Consider the following 23218-nt stretch of genomic DNA (forward strand, 5'->3'; position numbering starts at 1 on the left):
GACAGAGTAAAAGAATAATTTTGCACAAAAGTGACAGAGGATATGTGACAAGGGAATCCCTTTGACTGCTAAATTGTCCTTCTGTGGAATACTGAATTTGGAATCAAAGAGGTGAGTTTGGACCCAGCTCTGCCATTAATTATGTCATTTTGGACAAATCCCTTATTGTCTAAATTTCAGTTTTCTCAATCAGCCGATACAGCTTGAGAATTAGAGTTCAAATGTTGGCTCTGTCACCAAGGGCAAATCACTCTCTCTCAGCCTTAGTTTTCTCATCTGTAAAATGGGAATAATACAGAATATCCACCAAAATTTAATGTAGTTTTTAACTATTGAGTTAAAAATGACTAAGACTAAATTATCAAAACTTAAAACCACATTTTTGAGACACCCTTTGTTAATCACCTACTTCCCAGCTTTGCTGTGAGAATCAAATGAGATAACATGTATAAAGAACTTTTTGGACTTTCCAGTGCTATTACAAATACTAGATATTATTATTATTACTATTATTATTATTATTATTATTATTATTATTATTATAGAAAATAAAAAGGGTGAACTAAGTGGACTCCAAAGGTCTTTCTAAGTATAAACCTACATATGATCTTATGATTTGATGACTTCTGAAATTCCCTCCCTCACTTTCCAAACCTAAAAGGTTCCATAGTGATTCTAGGTTCCTCTCGATTTCATAACATTACCCAGGCTAAAGAAGCTTATGTTCTTGAAATAGTTAAATAGCATAGAAAACTTGATATTTCTATGACTCAATGGGAATAAGTGAGGCACAGGGTATTAGTCTTCCTAATTATGGATTTATGTCTTTTTCTACATGTCCTGTCATGCTGAGAGAGTTTGTTTCACAAAAGCCTATGGTATGGAGAGAACTGCTCACATTTGAAGTCATTTGCTAGGGCAAATCTGATGGTACTTCCACATATGTGCAAACTTCAGATTTTGATTCATAGATCATTGAAAGAAAAGGACTTACTAGGGAGTGGAATACAGGACAATTTCTTTTTTCTTATTCCAGCCTTTGGCTTTAAAGGGAATTGGGCTCCATCTGCTGCATCAGAACTGAGAATACTCAAATTAAAGACTATTTGTAAGTACCAAATGCATACCTTAATGACAAATTCTGTTCATACTAGAACATGAATATTTGAATATCCCTCATTTAGAGAAAAAAAAACCCTATATGTTAATTATGCAAATGGAGATTTTATTTTAAACTCATCAGTTGACTTTATAACTTATAAGTCACATTTGCCTCAAGAGTTGAGAAATGCCAGTCTTCAGCTTTATGGATTTCAGATATATAGTACTATGGAATTGTGAAAAAGATTTGATTGGAGGAAAGTTAGTCTTAATTGCTATATCGAAGCTTTTCAGTTGCAGACCACCCCAGCAGATGAATTTAAAGAGCTTCCTCTGGAACTTCTTAAGGAAGGACGATATTCTTAGCCATAATGAAATCTTCTCCAAAGAATTAAAAAAAAAAAAAAAAAAAAAAAAAAAAAAAAAAGGATTTTAGGCATTTTACTCATCGCTTTTCCCAGTTAACAGACTATCATCTCCAAGCTAACTTTTTATTGTTTTCTAATATAATTCAGAATTTTTACTTTTGAGGAAGGAACAATATCTTGTGGAAGTGTCTAAAAATTATCTGTTATTTGATGAATGGTTTAAAGCATGTTATCAACAGATTTCATTTAAGCCTTCTGCTAGTTTGAAAATGAGAGAATTCCTTAACCTGAGCAACAGGTGAGAAGCTTGACAGTGAATAAAAGCTTTCCGTGAGTATTGTCTAAAAAAAAATTTTTTTTAAAACAATTGTCTCTCACCTCCAAAATAGTTTTTTTTTTTTTCCACTTTTTTTGGTAGACCAAAAAGATCACCATAATTTTGCCTGCTTTTCATATATCTGCATTTGACCACAAGATGGAGACATGACAATTTAGCTTTATTTCTTTCAAGGCATAAAATCTAATCTTCAGTGATAGGACGAAAAAAGTCCCTGAATTCACTGACAATTCACCAAAAAAAAAAAACTATGAAATAATATTGGAATCAGAATCTGTTCTTTTGTCATTAGACATTTGATTATGTTATGTTAGAATGAAGGGTAGGATCTCAGAGTAAAACAACTCTTCTCATGACCAGCATTTTGTTGGTAAAAAATATAAGGACATATTATCTTTTGGTCTTGTACATGACTTGATCAGGAGGTTCTTAGACCCCGTAATGTAAGATTATAATATTTCTACTTCATTCCTGGCATTCTGGCCTCCATCTACATTTAAACAGAGAGCATGTTTCCTGATTTACATATTTTTTACCCCTTGTCATATGGAGGAAAGGAAGGATGAATGGACATACTTTGAATGGCATTGGTGACACCCCACATAATTCTCTTTGGACAAATAATTTTGGAAACAAAACTTTTGAGGCAGAAGCCCAAGGCACACATCTAAGTTTACTTCTTGTGGATGGGCTGGAGGAACAGGTATGCCTATTTCAAAATAATCCCTTTCTGTGGATGATCTTTGGGATCTGGCTTATGGCAGTGTTTATGGGGGAATTCCTGGGAGTTCTTGGCTGATATCTGAAAAACTGACCCATATCAGTGCAGTCTTTGAATACCTAACACACCCTCTAAAATCAGTGGAAACGAGGTGGGCAGGCTGGGAAATGTGTGCCAGGAAATTTGGGACTAATAAATCACATTGAGCGAATTAAGGAAACTCATCTGGGGACAAAATAATCGACTTAATAATGTCTGTAAGTCATTGGCCACCAAGAAGGAAAATCAGACTACAAACGAAAATCATAATATCATAACTGGTACACAGTATCTTTATATACATTGAGTGTACAATACATATCAGGGTGGCTCAGTGAATGAATTTTCATGTATTGTCCTTTCCCCTAATGTAGTCTTGTATAATATTGATTTTTTTGCCTTTGTCAATTTAGCTAAAATTATAGTGTCTATAAATGCAATCTAGAATATTGGTCAAAGGGTGCTGGGTGTTACTCAGGTAATGTTTTCTTATTGTCCAGTTAGTGTCTAGATTAAAAGGGGGGATAAAGGAACTAATAGAGCCACAAAACAAGTATTCTGGTATTACAAAGTTTCTTGGGTAACCAGAAATTGAACATTTCTATTTAAATTTGTGAAATCTATCTTAGCTATAGCCAAAACATTTAAAAGGCTAAGCAATATACACCTGCTCTGTGATACTCCAGTCATCTAGAAGAAATATCTGTAAGACTCTGGAGCAGCAGCAGTTATCTTTAAGAAAGAAAAAAGCCAAACTTAAGCAAAATAATAATAACAATAATAAATCTAATATCTATCAAGCTGTCAAGCTGAAGAAAAGATAACATGATTTGACTTTTATTTTTACTTCTGTACTTGGACAGTTGTTCTTGGCTAGGTTTTTCTTATCTGGTTTCATTTATACTTCAATTTCCAAAGTTCCAAAATAGCAGAGGTTTAGGGCGCTTTTTCTTTAAGTGCCCAAGTTTGAGAGAATGAATATATTTACTCTGTAATATGCCAGATATTTAGATGGCCTTTTAATCAGTGTACAAATTGCACTGACATTTATCTTTTACCTGTCCTTCCCTTTTAAGATTCTGAATACACAGAAAGCCAGGTTACCAGATTGATCCCCTTTGTCTTGACCAGAGTAGTGTGAGTTTCATAGAATTTTCCAGTTTTGTTAAAAGGACTTACTCTAGGAGGAGAGGATTACTAAAGAGGAATTTTAACTTGTCTCATCTTTTTTTTTTTCCTTGTAAAAACCAAGTATTTGAAGTAGCTTAATCCTTCAAGCAATATCAAAAGGCACATTCAAAGTGCCTGTGGCTGGAGAACAACTGACTGATTTCAGTTGTTCTGAAACAAACAAAACAAACAAAAATTTTAAAATATATATCTTGTCTTCTGGGAATTTGAGTCTAAGACCACCTTCCTTTAAAAATCAATTCAGTTGAATAGCCATTTATTAAATGCTTACAATATCCCCATAGCATTGTATTAAGGCTAGATCTAAAACCTAAAAAGACTTTTTAAAAATGATTTCTGTCCTCAAGCAGCTTTCATTCTACTGAAATCCGCTTAACGAAAGAAACTCAGATTCTAGTGGCTAATACAGTTTCATTCTTTTATCAAAGCAAAATGTGCCCGATCTGTAACTTATCAAATATTTACCTGTAGTCAAAGTATAAATGTTTAACCCTCCACTGAAAATAAAAGAAAATTCAATGCCAAAAGAGCAATACCGAAAAAATAATGGTGAGCAATCCCAAGGATTAATTCCCTTTAGTAATTCTCTTGTTAGTAAATGTTTTTGTAAATGGAATGATGGGCATCTAAAAGGAAATCTCACAGATTGGCACTGATTAATAGCACCTGTTCCCAGCCTGACCCATGAGAAAAGGTGTCTATCTCCAGACACATCCTGCTCTTGCCCTGGGTTTTCTGCTATCAAACTGTCATCACTGTAACACCCTGATGTTATCTACTGGTCTAATTGTGGTTTTGTACTTTGGGCATTTTCCTATAGTTCTTTTACCCTGTCTATGTTATTTCAAAGTAATTGCAATTCTGCTCTTGGATATATTTCTTTGCATGCGTACCCAAAGTTATGTTATTGATTTTTCCTTAACGTGAGAGGTAGCATGGCAGAAGATTGAGCCTGAGCATTGGAGACAGGAAAATCTGAGTTCAAAATTTGCCCTGCTACAAGATTGTGACCCTGGAAAAGATATTTAGTGTCTCATTCCCTAGGTAACTGCCTAGGCTGAAAATTAGGTATGAATTATAGAAGAGTTGCCTATTCATAGGGAAGTTTCCATACAAAGAATTCCCAACAGCTAGGAAATCAAAAATCTGTATCCTATCTGCCTTTTCTCAACTGCACATTTTAAAAAAAAAAAGCTATTATACAACACGATTCATATTATATATTACCTTTTTGTGTCACAATACTTCATCTCGTCTATATTTATTGTGGCTATGGCCTTGGTCTGTTCTTCTTACACACTAGGACTGGGTATGGTGCTGGCATTCTCAGTTTGCATATTTCTCCTGGTTATATGATTGGCATTCTTTTTGGACATTGATCGATATAATTCTCTTTTTTGCATGCTGATTTTGGCTAGGTCATTGGCATTTTTGTACCTTTGTGGTTCTCTTGTTGGCATTTTAAAAATATTACTGTTGGTTATATTATCAGTATTCTCTTTTGCTTAATATGCTACTTATGTTATTAGCATTCACCTTTGCATTTAGTGTGATCATATTTAAGGCATTCTCTTTTGCACATTTAGCCATTTTTCATTATGTTATTACCATTCTCTTCTTCGCACTTATCTTGATTACACAGTATATGCACGTTTATTTTGGTTGGCACTGCCATTCTATTTTGCATAATTTTCCTAGTAATGATTTTGCTCTTGTCCTTTGCATACTTCTCCTGGGTAAGATGTTGAAGTTTTCCTTCTGCGTGATTATCTTGGTTATATTACAGGCATTATATTTTGCACATTTGTTTTTTTTTTTATGTCATTGGGTTTTCATTTGAATACTTATCTTAAGATATATTTGGCATTCTTCTTTTGTGCAGTTCCATGGATTTGTTATTAATATTTTTCTATGACATATTTATTGCAATTATGCTTTTGGTATTGGCTTCTTGCATTCTTGTCATGGTTATTCCATTTATATTCCTGTTTTGTGTTATCCACTTTCTTTCCTTCTGTATCTACAAAACTCTTTGAATATAAGATGACTCAAATAGTTAACAAAAACAGCACCCATGGTCACAGCCACAAAATGTTTAGATAACTCAAATACAAGTTCAAATAGTCACTTGTCCTTTTGACTTTCAGGGAAGGGGATTTTCTTTAGAATACTACAACTGTATACTACTTTACATATTGGAGCATATGCCTGAAAATTTGCGCCTAAATAAAATTTCAATTTCTATCACTTTTGAGCTAGATTAAGGGAGATCTGGATCTCTGGTTCCCTCAGTCAATAATTTTGCAAAATAATCAATCCAATTGCAATACTAATGAACACATTCAAATTAATCTGAGTTTTATACATTGGAATATTTAAAAATCTTTTTCATTTAAATCTTTTCATTTAAAAAAGATCTTTCTGGAAAAAAAGAAACTTAAACTAAGAAAGCTTCCTTTCTTAGTTGAAGTAAAATTTAATTATTTTCTGCATTTTTATTCATCTCTAAATTGCATTAATGTTAGGGCAACTCATCCCTATCCTTGAAAGCACATTCCTTCTTGTACAAGCAAAATCATCCCTGACAGGTATCCTGCACATGAGAAATAACACAATTAAATGAAGGCCTGCTCTTCTCCATGTATCAGTGGGGTTTTGGTGACAGGGTAAATTTAAGGGACCCTCTTCAACTTTATTTCTCTTTCAAAAGGAAAATAGTGGTGCTTTCCTTCCTGAACATCATCTCATTTTTCAAGCCCTAAATAAGCTGATCTTCCAAAGATGCATTTATAAATGGAAATAATAATAAACCCTCCTCTTTCTTTTAAGGAGCCAGGGGAAATAATAACCATGGAGGATAACCCCACTGTCATTAAGCTAGACACTTCAGAAGGAACTGATTCATCATGGCGAAGGAGAAAGTTCATTCCCAGAACCATTGGCTATATCACCGGAGATATGAGAGAATATGCAAACTGGCTCAAAGGTATCTGTCTATATCTGCTGTGGGACGTAGTTCTCTGATTTTTTCAGCCTTTGAATTGAGGTCTGCTTCTCCATTTTATCTGAGGAAGAAACACTCAATCATTCTCCTAACCCCTTTTCATCTCTCACTTTCTTCCCCTATCATTATTTCTCTTTTTTCCCCCTTCAATCTTCACTTCCTCTTTCCTGTAAGCACCCCATTCTCTCCCTTTTCCTTCCTATCTAAATCCTTCACATACACAAATAATCTCAGTGGAAGTCCAATGACACCAAATAAATGACTTTATGGGGTATGAGAGATAGCCAGTGAAAAATATGAATATATCATGGGAAGAATCCCACGCAGTCCAGTGTCACCCAGTCACAGAATTTGTGCATGGGATTACAGGATAGAAGACTGGGAAAATAGGAAGCAGACAGGTTATGAAAAACTTGGAGTGACAGAGGATTTTATATTTGATCCTGGAGGTGATGGGGAGCCACTGGAATTTATTGACTAGAAAAGTGACATGGTCACACCTAAAATCACTTTGATAACCGAGGAGAAAATGTGGTTCCACAGCAAGAGGAGGCTGGGTGATTGGCCACTTATTACAGATATCACAGAAGGAATTCCCATTTAAGTGCAAGCTGGACTAGGTGATCAGAGTGTGTTGTCCCACTGAGATTACATGAATATAGGTCTTTGCTTTTGATACTTAGCAATGACTAATCTTCCATGTTCTGGTTTCTTTCAGACAAACCTATCATACTTCAGTTCCTTGACTGGATTCTTCGAGGCATGTCCCAAGTGATGCTTATTAACAACCCCATCAGTGGGATCATAGTCATAATTGGGCTGCTGGTCCAGAGCCCCTGGTTTACTCTCACAGGCTCCCTGGGAAATATAGTGTCTACACTCACAGCCCTACTGCTCAAACAAGACAGGTAGGGATCGTCCACGTGGGGCATCTTGTTTGTGACAACCCTTAACCTTCGTTCAAGTGAGGAAAGCAGGATTCCATGAGGAAAGAAGAAAGGCAAATGAATTCTCAAATGAAGTGATTCTTTACTTTCAAAAGCCCATCTTTCTTAATCGGGATCCAAAATACTATTTTATCAAATACTATTCAGAGATATTGGATGTTGTATCCAAATTATAGGAACTTTTCACATTTCTGAGGCTTTTAAAATATTGGATTTATATCTATTTTTACCATGTTGAACATATATTGGATTGCATGCCATCAAGGGGAAGGGATGGGGGAAAGGGGAAAATTGGAATACAAGATTTTTCAAGGACCAATGTTGAAAAAAATTATCCTTGCATATGTTTTGAAAATAAAAAACTTCAATAAAAAATAATTCCAGGCATAAACTACATTTTCATGATGTTTAGATTATAGGAAAAACAAAATGGTTTCATATGCTTTAGAGTTTGTTTTCCAGTAATATTAAGTTTGAAATTTCACTGTCTGAATACCATAATAAAACAAACCAAAAGTTTGTTACTATCAATACATTATTTTTTTAATCTTTTCAAATCGGGAGACCCAGGTTCTACTGCTATTTGTTGTTATTCCATTGTTTCCAGTCTTATCTGACTTTTCTTGACCCCATTTGGGGTTTTATTGGCAGAGATACTGCAGTAGTTTGCCATTTCCTTTTCTAGCTCATCTTACATTTGGGAAAATGGAGACAAATAAGTGACTTGCCCAGAGTCACACAGCTAGAAGTGAAGCATTTGAACTCAGAAAGTTGAGGATTCCTACACTCCAGACCCAGCACTCTATGCACTATGGCGCCACCTAGCTGCCAAATCTACTGATCGTGCAGACATGAGCATCTCCAGACCTCACTTCGCTGGTCTGTACCATGAGAGGCTGAGGATTACCTCGTAGCATTGCATATTTAAATCAGACAGGTCTTTTAGACAGCATCTGATCCAGCCCCTTTATTCTGAAGTGAAGAATCTGAGGGAGATAAATGACTGGTCCACAGTCACACAAGTAGATTTTGACTTTCAAAGCCATTGCTTTTTCTACTATACTCCCCTGTCTACCTAGCCTTTAAAGGGTGAGTTATTTGGGGTATAGTCTTAGAATATAAGGTTTATAAGGTATGTGTGTATATATATATATAAAGCATATACGCATTTTATATATATATATATATATATATATATATATATATATATGTAAAAAGCATAGATCTAGACCTTAAAGGGATTTCAAAGACCACCTAGTTCCTCCCCTTCCATTTTTTCATTGATGTTACTGAAGTCCAGGAAGTTGTGTCTTGTTCTGGGCCCCAGTAAATAATGTAATAAATAATAAATATAAATAATAGAATAAATAAACATCAGAAACAGGCTTGGTACTCAGGTCTCCTTGATGTTAAGGTCAGCTCTATGCCTGCTACACTACTCTGCCTACATTTACATGTAGATATGTAGACATATGTATTCTCTAAAATGAATGGGCAGGATTAATGAGCTCTGAAGGTCCCTTCCTAGGAAGGTGATAAACAATGATTCTATGACCCCCATATATAGACATCATTGGATCAGATGTTGAATCTGCTGGACAAGGTCATTTAGTCTAATCCCTTTATTTTATAAATGAGAAATTGAGGTCATGAGAAATCCTCAAGATTACACAGGAAATAAGAATCAGAAGGGAGATTTGATTTTCTTTTTTTTTTAATTAACTTTTTTTTAGCTTTTTATTTTCAAAATATATGCATAGATTTCAACATTCATTCTTGCAAAATCTTGTGTTCTAAATTTTTTCTCCCTCCCTTGCCCCCACCCCCTCCCTTAGATAGCAAGTAATGCAATATATGTTAAACATGTACAATTTTTGTATACATATTTCCACAAATGGAACTGCACAAGAAAAACAAGAAAGAAAGAAAACAAAAAGCAAGCAAACAACGACAAAAAAGGTGAAAATACCGTGGATCCCTTCTCTAAATAATGCTTTTTAATTCATAAAATGTCCCATATTGGATTACGAAGAAAAATCATATTGGTTTTCAAAATATTTTTTTAAAAAACCATTTCATGAATATCCAGGATAAGAACATGTGCTCTATACTTACAACTACAGAATGACATTTCTTTTATTCATATTCTGCTGATCTTTTTCATGTCATTCAAAAAGACTTTCCAAATTCTTCTCTTCTTCAAATACCAATCTATTTCTTCTTCATTTGCTCTTAGCAAACAATCTTTCTGCCTATTTGAGTGAGAAGATTGAGAACCATATGATTGAGGGAATGCCCTTAGTCTCTCATGTGCTCTCAGTTTTTGAATACTTCCTAAGCATCAGTTCTGGGTCTGTCCAATCTGTTATTCTTCTCCCCCTTTTCTTTCACAAGCAGCCTACCATTCCCCATCTCTTTGTACTAGTCATTGGTAGCAGTGCAGGGTTTGTGGTTAGGCTCTGAGGGTCCTCAATAATAGACAAAAATATATAATTAGTACAGCATTTGCTTTTGTAGGCATTTGTGCTTGTAAATGTTTATGTACCTGAAATTCAGTTCAATTCAGCAAGTATTTCTTAAACAATTTTGTTTTGTTTTGAGCTGGTACCCAGCTTGCTAAGTCCAGGGATACCCCAATAAAAACAGAAACAGCCTTTGTCCTCCAGAACTTGTTTTGCTAAACTGATAATGAAATATAAATAATTTGAGGATGATGCCAGAGGACTCACACAGCTGGATATTATTCAATTCTAATTTTAAGGAATTATTTTCCTCAGCCAGTTTTGCTTTTTGGCTGTTCTGATGCTCTGGAATTAGTTTTAGAACCATTATTTAAAGGAATTTGGAGCAGTTTAGGTGATTGGTGAGGTTGCCTTTACTCTGTCATCTTGCTCTGGACAAATCACTTAATCCTGTTTGCCTCAGTTTCCTCATCTGTAAAATGAGCCAGAAAAGGAAATGGCAAATCACTTTCTTTGCCAAGAAAATTTCAAATGGGATCATGAAGAGTGACACAACTGTAATGATAGAAAAATAAGACTGTTAACCCAAGACCTCTGTCTCCCAAACCAGGGTTCTTTCTGTACTACTGAGCTTCTCCCAAAAGGAAAGTTGTATTTGGTGGAATGTTGTCCTTGCATCAAACTAAATCATTAGCTTTTGCCCATCGCTCTGGGCAATTCTGATCTCTGGGGTCTAACCTCTGTTCCTCCATGTTACAGCTCATCACATACAGTGCCTTTTTCCTACAGGTCAGCAATAGCAGCTGGGCTTCATGGCTATAATGCCACGTTGGTGGGAATACTCATGGCTCTTTTCTGCTACAAGGGAGACTATTACTGGTGGCTCTTATTTCCTGTGACTGTCATGTCCATGGCATGGTGAGTACAACCTGCTTTTAAAAATGCATGTTTGGGGCAGCTAGGTGGCACAGTGGATAGAGCATCAGCCCTGAAGTCAGGAGGTCATGAGTTCAAATCTGGCTTCAGACACTTAACACTTCTACCTGTGTGACCCTGGGCAAGTCACAACCCCAATTGCAAAAAAAAAGAACTGCATGTTTTGTTTTTATTTGCATTGCAAGAACATATATGCAACTGAAAAAAAAAAACATTTAATACTGCTGGCTATTTGAAGTCAAATACTAAACATTTAGTTAGTTCAACTTCTATTTATGCTAAAATAAGTCACCCAATTTTAAGCTCCAAACACAGACTCAAATTCCTATGCAATAGCATCTTACATTATTATATGTATTCTGAATATATATCAAATAGTGCTGAATATATTCCATTCCCTTTTGAAGCATTTTAATAACAAGAAAATGGCAAAATACTCATCTTCCTGAGTTCATATTTGGACTCAGACACTTCCTTTATGTGACTCTGGACAAGTCACTTAACCCTGATTGCCTCAGTTTTCTCATCTGTGAAATGGGCTGGAGAAGGAAATGGTAACCACTCCAGTATCTTTGCCAAGAAAACCTCAAATGGGATCAAAAAGAGTCAAACACAATTATAATGATTGAAAAACAAGAATGTTAACTCAAGTCCTCTGTCTCCCAAACCCATCTGCATATCTAATGTCACTATTAGACAAGGTTGTCTTGCTTTATCCTGATATGAAGAATTGTGATTTTGCTTGTAGTGAGAACCACAAGTCAATGAGACTATATCCAAATAAGTGCCAGGGAACTGCCCAAGACTCAGAGAATTTAAGGGATCAGCATGGTTAATAAGTGTCAGAAGAGGGATTAAACCCAGGTCATCTTGATCCCAATTCTTGCCTTCTGTCTGCTACCCCTTTGCTCCTCTTTCTTTCATGCTTATGATTTTAAAATAGAAGTTTTCAGTACTGGAAAATTCCACATGTTGGCAAGGGTTTTAAAACATATGTTTCCACAATGTTTAAGATTTTCAAGATTTTTTCAGTAATTCAATGCATTTTTATAAGATAATTTTTCAAGAAAATTGCTTGATTCTAATTCCTTTTCTTCTGTGTTGTATGCATGCAAAGGTACCTCCTCTTGGTTTTTTTTTATTATGCTATGGAGAGTATAGAAACCTGGGTCACTTAAAGACACATTTACTACAATCTCTAACCAATCCAAAAAAAAAAAAGGATAAAAATAATTAAAAGAGAAATTTTAGCAGGGAGAAGAAGTGGGGAGTATATCCAGCCTTGGGATTTTATTTTCAGAGAATACTCTGGACAATATATAATCTTAGAAAATTGTCTGGGGTCAGGAAATTTGGACAACATGTGTCGAGGGTGGGGCTTGAATCAAGAGTTTCTGGATGCTAAAGGCAGATCAGTAGCCACTACCTATGCTGCTTCTCATGAAACCCATTTTCAAAATAAAGTTTTACCTTTTTGTACCAACTTCATTACATCATGGGGTGAATGATTTTCTTTATAGCAATATCTTTCATTGTGCAACAGGAATTACCAGGGTTATTTTTTTTCCTTCTCTGAGGCAATTGGCGTTAAGTGACTTGCTCAGGGTCACACGGCCAGGCAGTATTAAGTGTCTGAGACCAGATTTGAACTCGGGTCCTCCTGACTTCAGGGCTGGTGCTCGATCCACTGTACCTATCTGCCCCAGGATTATTTTTTCCATGTAGCTCTCCTAATGCATTTATATATATCTTAACTTTGTCAAACTGATATTACACACAACTTTGCATGAACATGTTTACTAAGTAAAGTCAAATCTATTTATACAGTAACTCTCAAGTTGGTCTTTCTGGTTTATTATTTTTGTTTTGTTTTTCAGTCCAATTTTTTCCAGTGCATTGGCCTCAGTGCTCTGTAAATGGGACCTTCCTGTCCTCACCCTGCCTTTCAACATGGCATTATCAATGTACTTGGCAGCCACTGGACACTTCAACCCTTTCTTTCCCACCAAATTACCTACAACGTCGGTTCCCAATGTTACCTGGTCTCATATCAATGTCCCTGAGGTAAGTCACATTCTCTTTTCATATTTCTCCCTTATACAAAATATAGTGAGAGGTCTGTTGCTTTCTTGTGCATGACTATAGGAGCTCCTGTGTGTTCAAGGTGACTTTAAAGTCATCATAATTGCCATTGTTAAGAAAGGTTGAAAATCAGGTTCAAAACAAAGTTCTCTTGTAAAGCCCTTTGAGCTAGAGCTCAATATGAGGTGAGCCTATTGGCTCAAAGCTAACACCTAACTTTTTTATGGAACTCTATCTGAACAACAACAAAAACAGGGATAATATTCAGAGAAGTTGCCTGGAAAGGCAAATATTTTACAGATTGCTTAAACATTGACTTGAAGAATGTCATTAAAATTGATCCTTGACAAAAATGAATTTTGGAGCTGAAAGGAATCTTAGTAATTATTGTTCCTTCACTACCTGTATTACACACACCTGTACCCCAGATACACCTGTATCTCTTTTCTCTTTTTTCTAGCCCCCAACAAATATACTTGGAGACAGGTAAGCAGCAGAGTAAAATGAGCATTGACCCTGGACATAGGAAGATATGAATCATACTTCAGAGACTTCCTAGTTGTGTAATCCTTGGCAATTCATTTAATCTCTGTCTGTCTCAGTTTCTTCAAATGGGATTATGATAACTACTTTGCAGAGCTGTTATGAGGATCAAATGAGATAATATTGATAATGCTTGTCATAATGCTTAGGACATAAGTAGCGACTATATTTTATGTATACATATTTATAACTATTATCTCATTTGATCTTTACAACAATCCTGGGACGAAAAGTCCCATTATTATCCCTATTTTGTAGATATGGAAACTGAGGCAAACAATTTAAATGATTTGACTGAGGTCATATAACTAATAAGTGTCTGAGTCCAGATTTTAACTTAGATCCTCCTGACTCTTATGTCACAGATCTATTTACTGTGCCATTTAGCTGCCTCCATATATGTATGTTGTGTTTGAAAACAGGGAAAAGAGAAATAGAAGAGAAGATCATTGGAAGTAGAACCAAAGAGTGTCAATTCTGGTTCTTCTTAGTATTTATTTGGCAAATGTGATTAAGATCATTTTGATAATTGCAAAGGAGAGACAATTTGGCATAAGAAGAAATCAGAAAAAATTCTTGACTTTTTAACCCGCAAGTGCTTGTTCTTAAAAATTATGAAAAAAGTTTTGATGAATTTTCAGCTAAAGATCCCAAGTAGCTATTACCCAGCAAATCTGAAGACTGACTGTTATGAGTGATTACTTGCCCCCTTTATTAGTGACCTAGAAGGAAATTAAAGAAGAGGATTTCATAAGAATGGGGAAATTTAAAAAAGGAAAAAGAAATATTCTATGGGTACAATCAGGTTTATAAAACAATTCCAATCTGGGAGCCATTAAAGCTTTGAATCAGTGATTCAGAGGAAACCAGAACTATCTAAAGGCTTCCCTGGATAATCAGGATGTCTTCAGAGCAATCCAGACTCTTAGCTAGAATTGGCCAGATACTAAATTGGACACAAACTCCCTTTTATATATATAGCTCTCAATCTTCAACCAAAGCTATTGCTAATAACAGCTCTTGGGCAAAGAATACAGGGCCAAGATTGACAATATATGCATAAGTTGGTATTTATAAAATAGTCCATAAGAAAACACCCACTTAAACAATCACTCTCTGAACCCAGAAATAGCACTTCCTGGTCTGATGTGACATTGCCCCCTTTTCCTCTTCTCCACTGAATTTCTCACTCTTAAAGTCATTGTTTCTAGAAGGCCTCTTTTAAAATACATACATGTTTTTGTTAGAAGGGAAGTAAAGGAAAAGCCATGGGGAGAAAGAGAAGACATCTTCTAAGCCTCTCCTATGAGCACATCCATATGAATGAGTATATCACTTTGCAAATTGTTACCCCCAAAAGGAACCAAGACCTTGATCCTGAGAGGGAAAGGTGCATTGGGAAGGAAAGGAAAAGGCAGTGTTGAGATAGGGTGTTGGACCATAGAGGGCAGGCCAAGGGAAAGATGAAGTGCCTGAAGCTATTTAGTAGGAGCAAACGTGGGAAAAATAGATGTTATTTATATTTTATAAATATGGAAACTGAGGCCTTGAAATTTTTCTTTGTCCTTTCTAAATTCACTCAGATGGGAGGAATGTCCTCCCTAATCCAGGTGTCTTCATCTTCAACCCAGTTATGTAATACTATACTGTTATGTATTTCCCAGAGAGAGATATTTGCAAGACTCAAATGTTGAAGATGATGGACTTAAAGCACTCTATAAACATAAATATTTTTACCTAAAGCACTAAATGTAAGCAATCATTATTATGATTATGACTTTATCAATTATGATTATCATTTTTTTGCCAGCACCAGCACTGAACAGAGTTTTATAGCAGGTCCAATCCTACTCAGTAATGGGTCAGTTTGGGCAAATTCTGCCCAAAGGCAAACAATTCTGTCAAACTAATTTTTTTTGGCAATAAATAAATCTACTTTCTAACCGTGGGGCTGAATTTTTCATTTTCCAACTAGTCACTTTGCAGTAAACATAAAAATGAATCTCTAGGAACAAAATGTCCTTATCAAATTATATACTACTGAGGGATAAGGGAAAAGAAAAAGTCAGTTAAACTGCTGTTCAATTGAATGTGATTTTAAACAATTACAATTAGATAAAAGTTATTTACCATAATTTTTGAAGCTAATTTTTTGCAATATTTAATAACCCCCAAAATGCATGTAGTAGTAAATGGGATGAGGTAAGTCATCCTTGTAAATAGTTTCATACAACCTTTATATATTTTCAGAAGCCCATGAGATTCTTCACGTTCCTTCCATCCCTTCACCACTGACTTATGAATCTCTCCTAATGTTTTAATAAAGCATTTTTAGTAAAGCTTTTTGACATGAAAGCCAGAAAGAACTTTAGAGATCATCTAAGCCAATAGTGGCTCAGCAGATAGAGTGCCAGCTCTAGAATTAAGAGGACTTGAGTTCAAATTCAGTTTCAGATATTTACTAGTTCTAATGTGGCCCTAACTATTTGCCTCAGTTTCCTCATCTGTAAAATGAGCTGGAGAAGAAAAAAATTCCAAATGGGATTAAGGAGTGTTACACATGAGTAAAAAATAAGTACACAACAATAGACCAGTTGTTCTTAACTTTTTTCTTTATTTCACGGGCTCTTTTGGCAATCTGGTGAAGATTGTGGTGCTTTTCACAGAGTACTTAAGTGAACAAACAGTTCAAAAAAAAACACAGGATTATAAAGAAAATCAATTATATTGATATTATCAGAATTATTTTTTCTAAGTTTACTGACCTGGAATAAGAGCCCCTGGACTGATCTAACTTTCACTTTTTACAGTTTTACAGTTTTATATTTTATATGTTTATAGCTCACATATAAGTCAATAAAAGATAATATTGATAAAACATAAGTAAACTTCTTGTGCTACTTAAATTTTTTACTTTTAAAGTTTCTTAAAATGCTCTCCATTCCTTTCTGGCATGGAAGGAATCTTGAGCAATTGAAAGCCATACCAGCAGAAGCAGGAGCTTTTGAAGATCCTTCCATCCTGTAAGGGCTGAGATTATGAGCCTGGTGACATATCAATCACCTAGGGGCCAACAAAATGCAACCAATTGATCAGTCGATAAGCACTCATTAATTGCCTGTTATGTGCCAAACATTGGGGATTTAAGTACAAAGAATAAAATAATCCCTGCCCACAATAAGTTTACAATCAAATGAATGAAAGAGATAGCAACTACTTATAAATACATATATAAAGATATAGATTATATGAAGTTAATATTTATAGTATATATGCATATATAACTATTTATTACACATATGCATATATGTATTATAATTATGCAAATCAGTTCAATACAAAATGGTTTGAGAGGGAAGGCACTGGCAGTTGCAGAGATTGGACGGGTTTTCAGGCAGAAGATGGTGCCTGAGCTATATCTTAAAGGAAAGGAGACATTCTGCCAGAAATAAGCAAGGAATTCATTCCAGAGATAGGAGACAGCCCATGAAAACACAATGAGACTGGGCGAGTTGATGTCTTCAGGGTTTACTGAATTGACAAGTGTAAAAAAGGGAATAACATTCAATAAGGCTATAAAGATAGGTTAGGGTCAGGTTGTCTCAATCTTAAAAAGCTAATTAGATAAGTTTTTATTTTAATTTAGTGGCAATGTGAAGCAGATGGAATTGATTGATGTAGGGGAGTCATATAGTCAGATCTGGAAAAGTGCACTGGGTTTAGAGTCAGATGGGCTGGATTCAAATTCCACCTCTGACCTTTAATAACTATGTGGACTTTGGCCAAGTCACTTAGGTCAAGTCTTGGTCAAAGCTTCTCCGGGCCTCAGTTTCCTCATTTGTAATATGAAGGAGTTGAGCTAAATCATTTCTAAGGCCCCTTCCAGTTCCAAATCACTGATCTTCTGATTAGACTAATTGAGTTCAAAGATGCTCAATATCACATTGCCTCACAGTGATGAATTTTTCATCCATAAGATCTCTCAAAGAGAGTTGGAATCAGTGTTATTGGAAAGACCACCTACATGGATGAAATCATAGTTCCCTGAAATAACGAAATAAATGAACATAGCTTGGATTTTAGTTAAAGATCCATAGGATGTTTAGACCAATAAACATTCGGTGCTTCCTGTGTGTACAACTCTATGCTTAGATACTAGGGATATAAAAGGAAAAAACAATAACAATCTGATATCATTCTCTTGGGATTTTAATAGTCAATTCAAGTCAATAGATATTCATAAAACACTGTGAACCAGGTACAATGCTAGGTACTAGATATACAAAGACAAAATGAAATCATTTCAAGTAGCCTAGCCGATGTGTTCACAGATAAGTCAAAAAAAGCCAATTTGGTAAGGCATGAGTACTGCTCTTGACATTGGGGGAGATGAAGAAAGGATTCATGTAAACCTTAACACATATATAAATGCTAACTATTAATATTTCCAGAAAGGCTTCAAGTACAGTCTTGGTAAAAGAGTCAACTTTCTGAGGATCAGCCTGTTTTAGTTTATAAAGGCTCTTCACCATAATCTGTCTATGCAGTAATGAATTCTCTGATGCTGGCAGCCTTTGAAAGAAGAGTACCAAATGGCCCTCAGGCTTGGAAATCCCCTTTTGCTTCTGTGTTTAGAGAGGCAGAATGACAGTGAAGGGACAAAGGATGTTAAGAAGCACCTATCTTTTAAACCATCTGTACAATTTAATTTGGCTTTTGTACTCTGATTGTGAGCTCATTCTCCAGTGACCAACAACCACTGAATCCTATCAGTCTTTGTATTCTCACTTAAAGGAGGAGAAGGAAGGAAGAAAAATGTTGAATTTGGAATCAAAGTACCTGCGCTGGAAGCCAACTTCTACCTTAACCTCTACTTGACCTTGGTTGGGCAAGTCACAATCTCCCTGGGCTTCCGTTTTCTCATCTCTAAAATGAAAGAGATGGACTAATTGGCCTCTAACAGTATGATTTTAAGATATCATTAAGTAGAAAAATGTCCTGAAGAATAAAGGAATTGGAAAAGTTAGTTTTATTGTATGCTAAAAGACAACAAGAAACATAATTTAATGGTTCATTTGGTTATCTCATAGTTCAGTGATCATTAAAGTAAATTTGTAAAACATTGAGACTAATTTTAGCTTATGAAACAATAGTTGCCAGAGATTTAATTTAATTTTAATTTTTAATAGTATTTTTTTTCTCCAATTACATGTAAGGACAATTTTTAAAAATTGAGTTCCAATTTTTCCCTCTTCATCTCTTCCTTCCCTCCTCTCTAAAACAAAAAGCAATTTGATATAGATTTTAGATAGATAGATGTAATCATACAAAAGATTTTCCACATTTCTCATTTTGTCAAAGTGGATTTTATGAAGAACTTAAAAGAACCTACAAATTAAAATATAGTTTGATATTTGGTGATTTTACTGCAAAGGTAGGTAAAGTTAAGATGGTAAGAATTACATTATTAAATAGGGATCAGGAAAAAGAATGAGACCAAAAGCCTTTTAGGTGACATTGAAACCTTATGCCTATATGTCATAAATATTTTCTTTGACAAGAGAACTGTAGGACCCTGGAAGGGGGACACTGAAAAAAAGGTCATAAAAAATTATATTGTTGGTATTTTAAGTAACAGGAAATGATTCTTTAATAATATTAGAGTCATTCCTGAATCATCTATTTGTGTATAATCTATTTTATTAGAGCTTCTACTAGGATGTATGTGGTATTCAGGTGTGATGGCTTGCTGAGCCCTTATTAGGGCAGCTCATCCACCTTTGGTGTCCACCTGTCATCCAACTCTCACCTATGACTCCAAAAAGCTATAGCATATGCAGTGACCACAGACAGCCTCTCTTAGCAGATGGTCTAAACTAGATTAAGGCCTCAAACCCATTAGAGAGTTAGGGGATGTCTGCCTCCAAGTATGTGAAGACATTCCCTGGGCAGAATGGGTGGATGAGAATAATTGTTTCAACAGCCATGGAGGCAACTGAAGCAGGTGCTGTGGAGCATTAGAGTCTGATCAGATATCAAAGATGCTAAGGTTATTTACTACATCCTGGGCCATTACCAGGTGTCCTGATTTATCTTGCCACTGCACTTGGATGACTCTTGAAGAGTGAAGCTGACAACTTTATGCAACCCTGCCTCACTTAAATCCAATTCACCTGCAAGTCAAGATATCACCTGTGATATCATTGGTCTGCTTTGAAAATGAAAGACAAACAGTAAGATTTCCCAGCTAGATCAAAAGTCAAAATTAATATGAAACTAAAAAAAAAATGTTTCAAAGATAATGTGTGTCACTGGAATAAACCAATCCTGACCTATTCAAGAAAGTTAAGCTACTAAAACTTAAAACTGGTAAATAGATTGGCAAAGCACTTTATATAACACTGTGAGAAAGGTTCTACAAGGATTCTTATCATTCCTATTTTTTCAAATAAGAACACAGAGACTGAGACGTGTTTAGTAACTTGCTCAGTATCACATAATTAATAAGTGTCTTATTTGAGATTCAAACCCAATTAACTCAGAATTCTGTGCTCTATCCACAATAGCATACTACTTCTCAGTCAGTCATATTTCTTTCTCACAACTGGACTTAGGGCTGTTTGCCAAGACACAACTGGTTCACCTTCCTTTTGACTGTAACCATTTTCTCCCTGATATGGAATCTGAAATATGACGTGGTTGTATACAGTTGTGTAATGAGATTGCTTCCAACTAATATGAATTTACTTTTAAATGTCATGAATTTGTTTCAGTCATAGCTATAGACTTAGCTTATTACAGTTTAAAAGTACACAAAGATTTAGTGAAGTTCATATACATGTCATTTTGAAACAATTTAAAGTGTGTTTATATACCACTTAACCAAGACAAACAGGAAAATAGTCACAAGAAAATTAATCACTTGGTCCCCATCAATAGTTCTATTGTGAAGGATAAACTTTATATTATGTTAAACCAGACCCTATGCCTTCCTAGGAATCCTGTTCTGTGAAAAAAATTGGCTCTTGGATCCACGTGGGAAATGTAACCAGGAAATACATATATAGCTGAGTGTTTAAGGATATCATGTGCTGATTGCTAGTGATGACTGACATGAAGAAAGGCTTATTGAGACATATTTAACTCTTCATGACCCTATTTGGGGTTTTCTTGGCAAGGGTACAGGCATGGTTTGACATTTCTTTCTCCAGCCCATTTTACAGATGAGGAAACTGAGGTACACAGAGTTAAATGTATTACCCAGGATCACAAAGGTAGGAGGTGTTTCAAATCTTCCTGACTTCAGCCCTGGTTCTCTATCCACTATATCACCTACGTGCCCCAAAACATTAGACAAATATTTATTGTCAACAAGAGAATTGTAAGTGTAGTCCTACTGAATCAGTTTAACTGTTAATTGCTTCCAATTTTATAGAGACTTTAGATTAATTTCAAGTCTTCAGCCATATTTATTATTCCCTTTTTTTTGTCAGAATTTAAACAGGAGTGATTTTGGGACAAGAATCTATGCCATTTTATATTCAATGTAATTAAGCATTGAATATGCCCATTAAAGCATAGGATTTTTCTTAAGTTAAATAAAAATAGTAGGTTTGGAAGTTTCTTGGTACGTTCATCATAGATATCCTCAGTACAACCCCAAGAGTATTTGTCGGTTTCCTTTTTGTAAGATGATGTTTGCTGCTTTCATGCTTCCTGATTTCCTTCTTGAAGAAAGGATTTCAGAGAAGAGTTGCACCTCCTCTTCTTCCAACATGATTATTGTCTCCTGTGATAGATCTCTATTATTTGAAAACTTTTTATTCCATGGACCTTGGAGAATTTAATCATATGGGATCTCAAAATCTATTAAAAATAGTTTTTTGAGATTTTGTGAATCAACATTATATCTGGGCAATTGTGGGTAATAGTTTGGTCTGTAATAATAAAAATTATTATTAACATTAGCAAAAATCATATTTTCTCAATTTTATCTTGTCTGGGATAATGGCTGGGGTCATTGGAAGGAGTGACCACACTGATTAAATTACACAACCTCCAAAGTGTCAAACTAAAATTCTGTCTTAGATGTTTCCTTCTGTCTCATCTATCCTGTGGGACTTGGTTTAATAGCCATAGCTATTAGCAATATTCACTTGAGGCTATTTATAGTAACCTTGTGTTTGTGTGTATGTGTGTGTGTGTATTGGGGGGGTGATTTTACAGTTACTCAAAGCCATTCCAGTGGGAATTGGTCAGATCTACGGCTGTGATAATCCTTGGACTGGTGGCCTTTTCCTGTTTGCCATTCTCATCTCCTCCCCACTCATGGGCTTGCATGCAGCGATTGGATCAATACTGGGCATAATAGCAGGTACTCCCATTGTCTCTAGTAGGGATGGGTCTCTTGAGTGAAGTGGATGATACATGGGACTCTCATTAATGTCCTGCTATTGCAGCTCCTTTCAGGATATCAGGTTTTTTATTATAACATCATCTCTCTTGTGCAATAGGACTGACTCTTTCAGCTCCATTCGAAAATATCTACCTTGGATTATGGGGCTTCAACAGCTCTCTGGCCTGCATTGCAATAGGAGGGATGTTCATGGCTCTCACCTGGCAAACTCATCTCCTATCACTTGCCTGTGGTATGTATTTAAAGAAGTTCCAGGGTTGGGTTAATAATTATGGTTTGCAGAAGAACCAAATAAATAAATGACACTGACCTAGAAGCATCAGATTTAGGATAAATGTTCTTAACCTTTTTAGTGTCACGGACTCCTTTGGCAGTCTGATGAAGTCTATAGACACTTCAGGGTAATGGTTTTTGAAGTGCATAAAATAAAATATGCCTGACTACAAAGGAAACCAGTTATGCTGGAAAAAATTATCTAAAAAAGAATGTTTTTTAAGAATCAACTTTATGGGCCCCAAGTTTAAAACTCCTGATTTAGGGTGATAGATTTAGACCTAAAAGGGGCTTTAGAGATTATCTAACCTAATTTGTTCATTCTAGAAATAAGGAAACTAAGCTGGAAAGAATCTCAGATCATAATGGGTCATCCTTAACTTTGGAGATGAGGAAAATGATTTGTCCAGAGTCCTTCTCAGCTTATTTTATGGATGAGGAAACTGAGGCAAATAGCTATAATTTTGTGTAGGGTCACATAGCTAGTATGTGTCTGAAGCCAGATTTGAACTCAAGAAGATGAGTCTTCCTGGCTCCGTGCAGTACTACATCTGGTACTCTATGCATTATGGCACCACCTCACTGCCCCAACTTCCTGGTTAAGATCATCCAAATTAAATCAGCATATTCTGTTTGGTGACTTCCATACTTTACAGGAAGTGGGAAATGTTTTGGAGAATATGTCATAGAATAAATAGAGAAAAGAGTCCAGGCTCTGAAAGCTTGCTAGACCACAAGGAAAACATGCCTATATGTCATGAATAGATACTTTCTTCAAGAAGGAAATCAGGAAGCATG

General features: G+C 35.5%; 1 protein-coding gene and 1 long non-coding RNA gene across 14 annotated transcripts in view; one reads left to right on the forward strand and one right to left on the reverse strand.

Annotated features, from left to right (window-relative positions):
* SLC14A1 (solute carrier family 14 member 1 (Kidd blood group)) overlaps positions 1-23218 on the forward strand; it is a 94394-nt gene that overhangs the window by 60935 nt on the left and 10241 nt on the right. For 4 of the 13 annotated variants that reach the window (XM_074279263.1, XM_074279266.1, XM_074279268.1 and 1 more), the window contains exons 2-7: positions 6587-6743; positions 7480-7669; positions 10960-11088; positions 12984-13170; positions 21958-22105; positions 22245-22379. In XM_074279263.1, coding sequence (XP_074135364.1) covers positions 6587-6743; positions 7480-7669; positions 10960-11088; positions 12984-13170; positions 21958-22105; positions 22245-22379 — 946 coding nt within the window. Of the gene's footprint in view, position 1; positions 112-1036; positions 1109-2358; positions 2510-6586; positions 6744-7479; positions 7670-10959; positions 11089-12983; positions 13171-21957; positions 22106-22244; positions 22380-23218 lie in introns of all 13 variants that reach the window. The other 9 variants (XM_074279260.1, XM_074279257.1, XM_074279258.1 and 6 more) reach the window with 8 other exon arrangements.
* The window catches only part of LOC141549614 (uncharacterized), a 106812-nt gene that overhangs the window by 29869 nt on the left and 53725 nt on the right, over positions 1-23218 (reverse strand). The window lies entirely within an intron of this gene.

Source organism: Sminthopsis crassicaudata, chromosome 1 (assembly GCF_048593235.1).
Source record: "Sminthopsis crassicaudata isolate SCR6 chromosome 1, ASM4859323v1, whole genome shotgun sequence".
In the NCBI taxonomy this organism is placed as follows: domain Eukaryota; kingdom Metazoa; phylum Chordata; class Mammalia; order Dasyuromorphia; family Dasyuridae; genus Sminthopsis; species Sminthopsis crassicaudata.